At 43.2% G+C, this 12,358-nt stretch overlaps 1 protein-coding gene across 1 annotated transcript; it reads left to right on the forward strand.

The window, feature by feature from the left end:
* Positions 1 to 8: 8 nt before the first annotated feature.
* COQ6 (coenzyme Q6 monooxygenase) lies at positions 9 to 8,844 on the forward strand (the record flags this gene model as incomplete). The annotated part of the gene is made up of 12 exons (XM_008948059.1): positions 9 to 30; positions 1,506 to 1,640; positions 2,342 to 2,400; positions 3,544 to 3,667; positions 4,026 to 4,150; positions 4,526 to 4,633; positions 4,736 to 4,798; positions 5,133 to 5,240; positions 5,645 to 5,847; positions 6,935 to 7,050; positions 7,479 to 7,645; positions 8,694 to 8,844. Coding segments are annotated over 12 exons (1,260 nt in total), but the record flags the coding sequence as incomplete, so codon positions are not given.
* Positions 8,845 to 12,358: the final 3,514 nt, after the last annotated feature.

Here is a 12,358-nt window from a genome sequence, read left to right on the forward strand (position 1 = left end):
TGGTGGGGAGCGCCATGGCCGCCGCGCTGGGTAAGGCTGTGACCTTCTCGCCGCCTCCGGCCGGCGTCATGGCCGCACAGCCTTTAGAAGTCGACCTTCATTATTAGTCCGTGTGGGTGATGGTGCGAGATAACTGCGTAGTTACCACTGTCGTGGAATTTCCTTATTCCTGTATCCGCTTGTGACAGCGCTCGGAAGCTGACTTAAAGCTGTTTGGATAACTGATAAATATGATGAGCCCTATTTATATCTGTGTGTCTATCTCTATGTTAATAACTTTAAATTCTCTAATTTACTCATAGTGTTTCTGCCATGGTCACCCTTAAGTCTCTAAGTGGATAATTTCAGCCATAGTTGAAATTGCTTTTCTGATCCTAAGTTTCTCATAATTTCAGCCATAGTTGAAAATGTTTTTCTGATCCTAATTTTCATTCTCTAACCCTGTACTTTAAACACTGGAATGCCAAATTAAAGTGGATTTGTGTCTGGGTTGTATCACTGGAGACCCTGAGAATCCTGGCTGCTTCTTGGTATGCAGCATTGTTTCAGAAGGATGTAATAGTGACAGAAGCCTAAAGAAAAAGAGAGCAAAGAAGAAAGATCTTGAGCAATAAGTGCTTTGCAAGTATAAGGGTTGACTTTGCAAACTTATCGTTCTTCTGCTTGTATTGTTAAACAATACAGTGTAATTGAGACAGCATAAGGATCCCCTGTAGCAGTGATACCTAAGGCTAATGTGCAGGTTGGGACCTTTAAAGAAACAAGATTATATTATGCCTAAGCTAGAAAAACATGTTCAGGATACTGCTGTTAATAAGACTGCTGTAGTAGTAAATTTTGGATGTTACAAAGACACCATTTCTGGTCTTGGTATCTTGTGCAGCCATGGTGGTCAGATGCCACAAGTGTGGCTAATCTGGCTGTAGTGTGATTTACTCCTTGCTTGAGTCATGTCGTGTTTTGGTTGGTTGGTTGGTTTTTCCCAGTTCTCTTTAACTGAAAGCTTAAGTCTGAACTGCCTGTGCTATTCCACTGTCAGATTATAAGGATAAAGAAAACACAAATATAGTTGCTAAGTGTCACAGGAGGTTTATTTTGATCTGTTGTTCTAATAAGTAAATTTATGTGTAAGCACTGAAAAACATGTTCTGTGTGTGGAGTAAATGTTGTAGGTTTCACTCATTAATATTTCAGTCATTAAGTTTTATAACAAAATAAGTGCAAATTTATGCAAAAGTGTAAACTTTGTACACAAGTAAAACATTTAATTCCTTGCTTTAACTGCAGAAGAGTTGTCTATCTCAGTAACAGGACTGTAGTCATAAAGCTTTAAAATACAAAAGTTTACCTGCCAGGCCAAAACCTGTATTTTAAATGCACTCCTTTATTAAGTTTTGCATCTACCCTATCATATTACTAAAATGTATAGGCATTACTGAAACAGAAGTGAGGGACAAGATGCTTGGAAGCAGCATTGTAACAAAGTGTATATTTGCTTGGTTTAGGGCATGATATCCACTTCTGTGATAAGAAGATTGCTTTGCTGGAGGCTGGTCCCAGGAGAGACTATGATGGGATGCCAGACCGCTACAGTAACAGAGTCAGTTCCATCTCCCCAGGATCAGCAACCCTCCTAAACAGTAAGCATGTTTCCTGTTTGTGTTTGTAATAGTGGGTTTGAGCTGGTTTCATTCTGTTTAAGCAAAACTCCTTGGAGCATGTGCTGCCTTTTATCTGAAATGCAGCAGACTGTTTGCCTTTGTCTCTTAGCATTCCATCTGCTGAGCTGTGGTGATTAAATCAGGCTTTTCTTGATAACAGATCTGTGTTCTGGTATCTTGGTCAGGCTTGTTACATAAATATTTGGGACATTAGCCTAGTGAAAGGTTGAAAGGTGCTCTCTGCAGCATCTGGAACATTCTGTCCACAAAAGAAGTGTGTACTTAGTGCTGTGTAGTCTGGTAACTCATCTGATTAATTTACCTTTTAAAGAGAGATTTGAGCCTTGATTCCTTAAGGAGAAAACAATGTTCTAAAAAAATGACAGCTGTGTGTTTTCTCTCTGTGATAGGACAGTGATAGCAGCCTGTTAAGTCACAGCATTCATGGAAAACTTTTTTCTTTTCTGCTGGCGTGTGTTAACAGGAAGATAACGTGATGTTGGAGCTGTGAAAGTGTTGAATCAGACCTGGCCCTGTCTAGGGATGGTGCAAGCAGAATCTGGGCACTGGTAGCCAGGGAGTGTGGGGAAGAGTGTGGAATGAACTTGAATTTTGTTTTGAGTCTCAATGTCACATGTGAACCTATATCTCCATGCATTTGTGTCCTTTCTCTCTCTCAGGTTTTGGTGCCTGGGATCATGTCTGCAGCCTGCGACTCAAACCGTTCCGACGAATGCAGGTGCTTTATTTAGGGCTGCAAATATACTGTCTGTCTGCTTTGAATTCTCATAAGTACTTACATTAATGATCCAAAGTTTGTTTTCTTTGGCAAAGGGCAGGTCATGCTTATGATGATTTCTGGTACTTTTTTTGGGGGAGTATCAGTCTTCTCAGAAATACCTATCCTCGGAGTCTTGATGTTACAGGATGAAAGGCTGATTCCTGATGGAAGCTGTAGATGTTGAGGCATGGGTACTAGTCAGGAAAGACAAAAATAAAGGTAAAGGTGCATATTTGGTTTGGCTGGGATAGAGTTCATTTTCTTCGTAACAACTTGTATGGTGCTGTAGTTTGGATTTGTGCTGAAAACTGTTGATGCCACAGGGATGTTTTAGCTGTTGCTGAGCAGAGCTTACAGAGAGTCAAGGCCTTTTCTGCTCCTCACGCCACTCCACCAGCGAATAGGTTGGGAGTGCACGAGAAGCTGGGAGGGGACACAGCTGGGACAGCTGACCCAAGGGATATCCCAGACCGTATGATACCATGCTCAGCATATAAAGCTGAGGGAAAGGAGGAGGAAGGGGGGACATTCAGAGTTGGGGTGTTTGTCTTCCCAAGTAACTGTGACATGCGACAGAGCCCGGCTTTCCTGGAGGTGGCTGAACAACACCCGCCTGTTGATGGGATGTGGATGAATTCCTTGGTTTGCTTTGGTTGTGCATGCAGCTTTTGCTTTACCTATTAAACTGTCTTTATCTCAAGCCAAGAGTTTTCTTACTTTTACCCTTCTGATTCTGTCCCTCATCCTGACACAGGAGAGTGAATGAGCAGCTACGTGGTGCTGAGCTGCTGGCTGGGGCTACTCCACAACAAGGTGTAGCTTTATATATTAATATATTTATAATATTTATATTAATATTTAACAGGAAAGTAGAGATAAAAAACTTTCTTTGCAATTAGTTTTTGAGATGAAGCATATGAAAGGAATTATGTGATGTGCTTCAGTAGCTGGGAATGGATGGTAATCCAGGACGTGTTCTCTGGTTCTGTGTTTCCAGATTGCCACATCCTTTTCATGTGTAAGCTGGATATATTCATAGTCCCTGGAAGGAACAGCACTTCTTTATCATGTAGCATCGTGTAATGTATTTTTCCTTTGTAGGTGTGGGATGCTTGTTCAGAAGCCATGATCGTTTTTGAGAAAGATGACTTAGATGACATGGGTTACATAGTGGAGAATGATGTCATTATGTCTGCTCTCACAAAACAGTTAGATGCAGTAGCAGGTAGTGGACAACTTCTTTAATATTTTATTTCCTGTAGAGGGCCTTCAGTTACTTGCCTTCTGTTGTGTGTGCTAAGTTATGAGAGAGAAAGATAATTCATCTAACCAGTAACTCTGAGACAGTTTCTTGAATTGGGTGGGGAGGGAGAAATCTGTCTTCCAAAGGCTACAGAGCAAGAAAATGGTTCTCTGTGTAGTTCTCCAGGGTTGGCCGGACCTGTCTTTCAGGATGCCTTGAGAAGTGTAGGGTCAGCTCTCAGGGTGCCATCAAGACACGCATGGCCTTTGCTGTTGTAGTGATGTTTCCTTCTTTTGCGTGTGGATCATGCTATGACCGTGGTACTTTGTGTTCCCATCAGACCAAGTGGAGGTTTTCTACAGGAGCAGAGCAGTCGGGTATACCTGGCCCCTTCCCTCTCACGACACAAGCCCTTGGGTCCAAATTGAGTTAGCTGATGGACGCAGACTTCAGACCAAACTGCTGGTAACTAAACTTTTTATTTCTGTTGATCAGGCATCATCTCTCACCCAAGTCCTTTCCACTGGATTTGGTTCTGATTCTGTGTGTGCTGCCACACCCACGTGGAGGGCTTGAGTGAGGTGAGTGGGTGATTCTGCCAGTGGTGCTGTGGGACACAATGCACAGCCTTTTCTGCACCTGAGACCAAAGACTGTGCTGAATTGGCCAGGAGCAGCAGGGGCCACCTCTTCTACTAGCTTTGGGGAAATCTTTCTTTCTTTAGTTTTTTTTTTCCTGAATAAGCAAAAAAGTGTGTATGTGCAGGCTGAGGATTGTGTACTGGGATATTTTCTTTCTGTGGAGCTGCTGAAGAGGTTGCTTTGTGTCTCTGCTCTGCAGATTGGTGCGGATGGTCATAACTCTGTGGTCCGGAAGGAAGCTGAAATTAAGAACATTGAGCATCAGTATGACCAGTCAGCTGTAGTGGCAACTCTTCATTTGTCCGAGGTGAAATTCTGCCAGTTGACTCTTCCAGAAGCAGCAGGACAGCTTAAGGAGGTGACCCAGGTCACTAGTTAGTAACTGCCCGCTTGCTTCTTTCCGCTATAGGCCACAGACAATAACGTCGCTTGGCAGAGGTTCCTTCCCACAGGGCCGATCGCGCTGCTTCCGGTAAGATGTGTTGTGGTTTCTGTATTTTAAACGTTATATTTATAATTTTAAAAAAATATTTTCTTCTGATCTAGAAAATTTATTTATACCTGTGCCTTTCTGTGTTGTTCTGTCTCAAGAACTTGTCCATCTGCCCTTTTCAGTTACTGCATTTGTATTCCCCTCCTGCCCTCTCACTTTATCTTTGGTATTTCCTACTTGTAGCAAGTTGGGCTGGAAGAGTAATGTGCAGAGGGACTGAGGCAGGACAGAGCAGTGGGGAAATCTTTGCATTGTTTGCTTATTTTTGCTTCTTTTTCTCTTGATACTTACCCTTGACATTCTCTGAAACCAGCTTTCCGACACTGCCAGCTCTCTGGTCTGGTCTACATCCCATGAACATGCATCAGAGCTTCTCGCTATGGATGAGGAAAGTTTTGTGGACAGCATCAACTCTGCCTTCGTGAGTATCAGCCTTGTGGTGGGTATGAGACTGACTTTGTTGTAATCACAAGAAACAGAGTGAAACCTTACAGCTTAAAGGAGAGGTGGATTCTCAAGTTCACTCCTCTGGTGAGGATGATATTAAAAAGGCACTTAACAAAGAGAGGATGACCCCTTGGGACTGAATTAGGGTAGTTCTGAAAGTCACAGAAGTTGAACTAAATTTCCAAAAGATGGAAAGGGTAGGGTCATCCTAGCTGAGAAATTGTACGTCCTAAAGCAACAAGGATAGTTTCTTCTACTGTATAGTTTGGCCCAAGTGGTTAAAATACAGTATTTGGAGCTCATTCAGTTTTTTTTCAGCTGTATTCTTTTATATGTCTAGTTTGAGTTAACGTCTAAAGATCTGTTGTTATTTTTCAGTGGAGCAACGTAAACCACTCTGACTTCATCAATACTGCTGGGGCCATGTTTCGATCTGCAATTTCACTCCTGAAGCCCTCGGGGACTGGGGTCCGTCAGCTGCCCCCAAGCGTTGCTAAAGTAGATCCAGAGAGCCGAGCCATGTTCCCTCTTGGGTTGGGGCATGCAACGGAGTACGTCCATCACCGTGTGGCTCTTATTGGGTGAGGTCCCCAGGGGCAGCCCTTGCGTGAGCGCATGGCGCGTGTTCAGACGTGACGCAAGTGTGGCGACTCCAGGCAACAGATTAGATGGTTAGAAGTAATTTATTGTTTGACTTTATCCAGGCCCAGTTTGTACCCTGTGCTCTTGGGCCAACAAAGTCCTTTTGTATGGGTAGATCTTTGTCCATTGTGTGTGTTTTCTATGTAAATTGCAATTTAATAATTTCCCTTTTCTGTTTTGTGTAGTCCAGTGAAACAGTCCCGTATCTCATGCTGGGCCTGTACTTCCCCAAACATTGTAGCAGCCATTCTGTGTACCAGTTTGAGTTTTAAATGCACCTTTCTTGAACAGAAATGACAAAACTTACAAGTTATTATGGTTGGGATGTCATAGGCTTTTGTATGGTGGACTGTAGAAATAGGAAAATACCTCATCTCTTACATTCTAAGGTTGCATGTACTCATTTTTTCTGCCACAGCTGCAAGACACTGGTAGCTTATAGTAATTCTTAGATGCCGTATTACAGTTCAGGTATTTTTTCTTTTCATCTTGTGAGCCACTCTGTGCTTTATAGCTTGTTAAAGCACATGATCTTACATTTCATATCCAAACTTCATTTCATTTCTGTAAATCTTTGACTCTCACATGTCTGGCTTTGTCCTTTACAGGTAAGTCTGCTCTTAAAAGAACCTGATTCTGTTCCTATTCAGTGATATCCCACTTGTCCTTTTTAGTCATGATGTCTGTCTACTTTGTGAAATGTGCCAGTGACGTACCTCCTGTTGTGCCAAGGTCACTTATAAAACAAAACAAGGCCAGTTTCACTTGTGATCTGAGAGAGGGCTTTGTCTAGCTAGCCCTATAATTCAGAACTGCTTTTACCTCCCCTTTGTCTGTCTTCTCCCAACGGGAGGGCAGTCGGGTGGGGCAGCGCAGTGCAGGAGGCGCTGGACAGAGTGTGTGTGTTGGTGGAAGGTGGTGCTCACTGCAGAGGTGAGGGGCGCTGCTCCGACGCCTTCTGTGCCTTCTCAGCCGTTACGGCTTTCTGCAGGAAGGGATATAGATTTCTTTCTTCTCTTGCTCCAGGGATGCAGCACACAGAGTCCACCCACTTGCAGGACAAGGTGTAAACCTGGGCTTTGGTGACATTGCATGTTTAGCTCGTCACCTCAGTGCTGCGGCCTTCAATGGGAGCGATCTGGGTAAGAATCCAAGACAATGAAGTGGCAGTAGGATGACTGATCTCAAAACCCTGTGCTGCTAACAACAGGACAAGCATGGCCTGTCTCGCAGGTTAAGCATGCTGCTGTCTTGTGTTTCAAAGCACAAACACCTTTGAAGGAAAGCTGTTCTGATGTCCATTTGCTGTGGGGCAGTTAAAGATTCTTGGTGCAGTTTCCATCACACAAATCTCAAAGCTGCTTTAAAAGAAAAAAGTTCTGCAGGGTGATAGTTAAAAGAGCTGGTTAGGTGAAGAGCACTAGCTGATGGAAGGAGGCCTTTATTGAGACAGACCATTTCCCTGTTCTCTTTCTGTTTTCAGATGTGGGTGGAGACTGTTATATAGGTAAGATGCACAATTGTTTGTGACGCATCGATTTTAATAGAAGTGTTTAATTATCTCTTCCAGGCTCCTTAAAACATCTCTTAAGGTTTGAGACAGAACGTCAGAGGCACAATGTCTCTTTGATAGCTGCTACAGATGTGCTAAAGAGGCTTTACTCCACGAGGCTGGCTCCCTTGGTGTTGCTGAGGACGTGGGGATTGCAAGCAACAAATGCCCTGCCTCCTGTGAAAGTAAGAATCTCACTGAAGTGAGGGTGTAGGAAGAGTCCAGAACTATTCATGTCCTGAATGAGCCTGAGGAGTTTCTAAGTAACTGGCAGCTCAGTAGTAACTGTTTTCTGCTGCAGCACAAGGGAGGATAAGGGAGGGACCCAAGGGTTTATCCTCTGCGTCAGCAGTTATAGGTTAGAAGTAATCAGCTTTATTTTGCTGTGGAATGAAAACTTGGAACCTTGAACTGCATTCCAGAAACACACTGTGAAAAAACAGCCCTATGAAGACACATCTTCACTAAGAGTAGGACATCAGGTGACTTTGACAGATGTAGTGTGCAGCTCAAACAAGTTACCCTTTTCTGTCCTGTTTTGCCTTGTGAAATTACTTCCCCATGGCTGAAGTGCAAGTCTCCCTAATGGAAATTACCTGCAGATGGCAGTGGTGAGGAGGTTCAGTCTCAAACACAGACCCTCTCTTTGCAGCCTATCTGCCTAAATTTTGCACTGTCTTAGCCTAGTTGCTGGGTTTTCCTGAGGTTCCTTAAGCCACCTGCTCTCTAAGTTCCCAAGCACTCTTAAATTAGATTACCCATTTCTGGATTTGAATGTTTTATTCCAAAAATTCAAGTCATGTTTTTCCTGTTAAACACAGGTGGCCCATTTCCTTTGTGTTATGGTCACAGTTAAGACACTTCCTGAATTGAAGAGCAGTAAATTTCTAAGGCATAGTAGCTGCTGCTGGCAAGGTGTCTGATTTAGTTGCACTCAAAAGAGGACTAAACTGCTGCCTCGGTGCTGAGAACTTTTGTCTGTTTATAGCAGAAAACCAAACAAAGACCTCTTCTCTGAGCACAGAACCTATTGGTAGCTACTTGGAAGGAAAGGAATGCTGCAGGTTCTTTAATTTTCTATCACACAGGGAAGGGTGCTCTGCCCTTGGCTGGAAAGGCTCACAGAGAATTGTTGCCCATACATATAAAAGAGAAGGAGACTACAGCTACTTTCTAGCATGTATGCTTATTACCAGTTTGCAAGTTACTTACCTTTTTCTTCTTCCCTTTTAGGAGCAAATTATGGCTTTTGCCAGCAAGTGATCTGTTATCAGTTTGGAACAGCAGTTTGCTAGTGAGTGCATTGCCTGTATAAGGACTGTGACTGACCTGAATCTTTGAATTGTATTATTTTCATTTAACAATAAATCTGAGGGGTTAACTGTGTATACAGCACCCGCTGGTTTATGCAGAAGTTTTCTTACCTCCAGAGGATTTAGGGCATCCTTCTATAGTACCATGATCTCTTCAATCACACAACTATCTCTACAGTGTGCTTTTAATTTGGGCCTTTTCAATTGAAGACTGAGGTGGAAACAGCTGTCTGTCTTTTGGCAAACAGTGGTGAATTTTGCCAGCTACAACTGTTGTTGCTTAATTGCTTAGCTTCCTCTGATGTGGTTTCTGTAATGTCACTCCTGGGTTCTTAGCTCTTCCTGGACTCAGAAAGGAGGGGTAGTTTCAGCAGAGGAAGACAGCTCATGGGGGCAGACATATATTAAAGCTCTCATCTGTCTCTCAATCTTTTCCCTGCCCTTCTCTTGGTGCTTTATTTAATACTGGTGATCTTAAGGGCCCCATGAAAACGAGATGCAAGACAACAATATCTAGGAAAGAAAACTGCACCACAACATCTTGAATGTTGTTAAAAATGCTTTAATTACTAAAATAGACATTCAAGATAATCTGTTTTAGGTTCCAAACACCGGCTTCCTGCATTACACATTTAACACTCGCATTACAAAAACACATCTTTACCTTAAGAGTACTGCCCACAGGCAAGATTTACACATAGGTTGACTAGTATCAGGAACTGACATCAGAAAGAACAAAGTGTAAGTTTTGAACTGAAAGCCATTGCTTGTGCTTCTTCAGTCACTCCTATTAGGACTGGCTAAACCACATTACAAAGGAGGAGATAAAAGTCAAGGCTGCAAGAAGAACACTTCTCTTAAAAGGCTGCTTAAGTCTTTAGTTAAGCTAATAAATAATCTCATTGCACTAGGGTAAGTGTAAGGACTGGCTTATCTAGATCCCCCACCCACCCTGAGTAGTTCAGATGTAAACAGCAGGGGCTCAAATCTGCAATTTCTTGCAAAAGAAAACTTTGAGCAGAGATACTGTTTCTCTCATGACGGCAGGATCAGGCCCCTGATAGCAGCAGTTTTGCTTCAGGTAATGAATTGTGCCACTGACAAAAGGAAGGCCCTGAGCATTCAGATTTAATGCAGCTTTGGTACTGAGAAGCGGATGCTCCTACCTAGCATTCGTAGTACCACAGTCTGAGGCAGAGAACATGGGAAGAAACTTCCTTTGCGTGGTACCTGTCATGTTCTAGACCATCCTCCTTTTGTCATAGCACTGGCTCAGCCTGAAAAGACAACTTTTGGATTATTAGCTAGCTTTCAGGAGTGACGCAGCCCAGCCAGTAACCACTGCTCCCTACAGTGTGCTCTCTGAGAATGCAAAAGCGAACGCAGTTGTTCACTGAAGACAAAATGAATGCGTGTGCAGTCACCTGGTGCAGAGCAGACCACGTACTAAGTTTTGCCAAACACTAGGAAGGAGAGTAAGATATGCCACAACTACGTTCTTCATGTTCCAACAGAAGCTCCTAGTGAGGAAGGAACAAAAGTTTGGAGGAATTTGAGGAATCTTCCAGAACACAGGTAGGGCAAGCATTTTGTATTTCAGAGAAACAGCCTCAATTTACAGCAAGGTGTCAGTGGTAGGACAAGTATGGGTAGCTCCATCCACAAACCTGTTGCTGGCTGAATTTGTGTAATCAACAGCAGTACACCTTGCACCCTAGCACCATAAAACCTGAGATACAAGAAGGATACTTTAGCCACAGTCTAACTTGCACTGTGAACTAGAGGAAGTGGGCTAATGTTCACAGTAAGGCAACGTTCTAAGTGCCCAAACTGCTCGGCGAGACCAGTGAGGGCATGAGTGTGCTACTTCCTCCCCTGGCTGGGGATTACCCATTCCTGTCAAATCCAGTTTGCAGAGAAGGTAGTGTGAGGGCAGTCTTTGGTTTTACAGAGGTGGGAAAGGTGTTACAGCAAATAGGTAACTGCAAATGCCTGAAAGGAAAGTGTCCATCACAAGAGAACAGTGAACAAAAGCTTCCCCTAGTCACGTGGGTAATACCTCTGTTCTTATAACTGGGAAAACACATCTTTACCTTACATGTTCCATGGTAAGTAGAAGGTATTAATTTTTCATGAGCTAGATGCCAGCTATTTAATGGGGTGGAAAAAATTTTCTTAAGAGCTATTTCTACTTAGGACAATGCAAGGCCCATACATGGAGCCTCATAATACTTGAGCAATCCTGATGCTCTCTACAGCCAATTAAACAAACAAACAAAAAAAACACAACAGGATCCTACAGCCCAGCTTTCTAGCCTATCTGACAAGATGCTTTATTTAGAATATTGATCTTTAATTTCTCTATATATTTGGTGTAAAAGAGATAGCAAGATCCACTTTACATTGTTATCCAGATAGCTTCATGCTATCCTGACAGAAATCTTGAGCTTCCTAAACAGCTGCAACCCTGTCATTGGATGCACTGTTCCAAAAGACCTGCTGTATATATTAAAAATAATTCCACAGCAGTGCAGAGCTGCACACATTTTATGGCTCCCACTCCACTATATTAAAGAGAAATTAAGTCTAAAACAGTTTAAAATGAGCAAGGGATAAGCCAACAGGGATAAGAAAGCAAAGCTACTTCTGTTCTAGTTCTGCCCATTTCTGATGCTAATTCTGCTCTCTCCCTATTTTCATCTACCGAACAACTGAAAAAACAACTTGTTTCACCACAGCTTGGCATTCAGACGAGGTTCCAAAGGTAGGTGCAGGAAGCAGTAAACTCAGACTTTCAGCTGGGAAACCATATCTTAGAGCTTACTCTGACAAAAGGGGCTGTGCTGTTCTAACAGCTTGCTGGCCCAGCAGGTCTCCAGGCCGTGCAATGCCCGTTTCCCTCGTGCTAGCACCAGACTTAGCTCTTTGGTGAGCTGATTTAACCCAAGTTTGGTGTCGTGTCCACCAAAGAACCTGAGGAGTACCAGCATGGGAGGAAAGGCAGCTGTGGGAGTGCCTCGCTGAGCAGAGCAGCAGAAGTGGCTCTCACAGCAGAGAGCTGTCGGATCAGCCATTTCCTCTGACTGCACCCTTAATGGCCTTGTGGGAGTAACGTGACAAGCACTTCTTTTGGCAGTAGAGTTGAAATAGCTGACACTGCTGCCTAGTTGTGCTGCATAGCTATGTGTTATAACTACATGCTAAATTAATCAAATCATCAGGCCTGGTAGCCAGATGTACACCAAAGCTGCCCAGGCTTGTAATGGGCAGCAGAAGGGAACATAGACAGGTACACATTCTGCTTAGGAAGTGACTGCTGCCTAAAGAAATGCTTGCTAAGTTACAGCCTATGTTTTAGTCAACACCTTTCCCAAAACCATGCGAAAGTGTGCTTACAGTAGGCCCCTTCTTGAAAGACTGGAGTCTTATGTACTTACTTGCAATGTACTAGGTAAGCCAACAGCTGGGTCCTTGGAGCGCTGAGGCTGGCAGCAACCAGAGTTGTTCACTTTTCTCTGAATGACTGTTAATGTCATCTTTAATTTCTGTATTTAGCATCTCACAAGCAAACTTACGTATGTTTAA

Source organism: Merops nubicus, unplaced genomic scaffold (genome assembly GCF_000691845.1).
Source record: "Merops nubicus isolate BGI_N331 unplaced genomic scaffold, ASM69184v1 scaffold6449, whole genome shotgun sequence".
Taxonomy (NCBI): domain Eukaryota; kingdom Metazoa; phylum Chordata; class Aves; order Coraciiformes; family Meropidae; genus Merops; species Merops nubicus.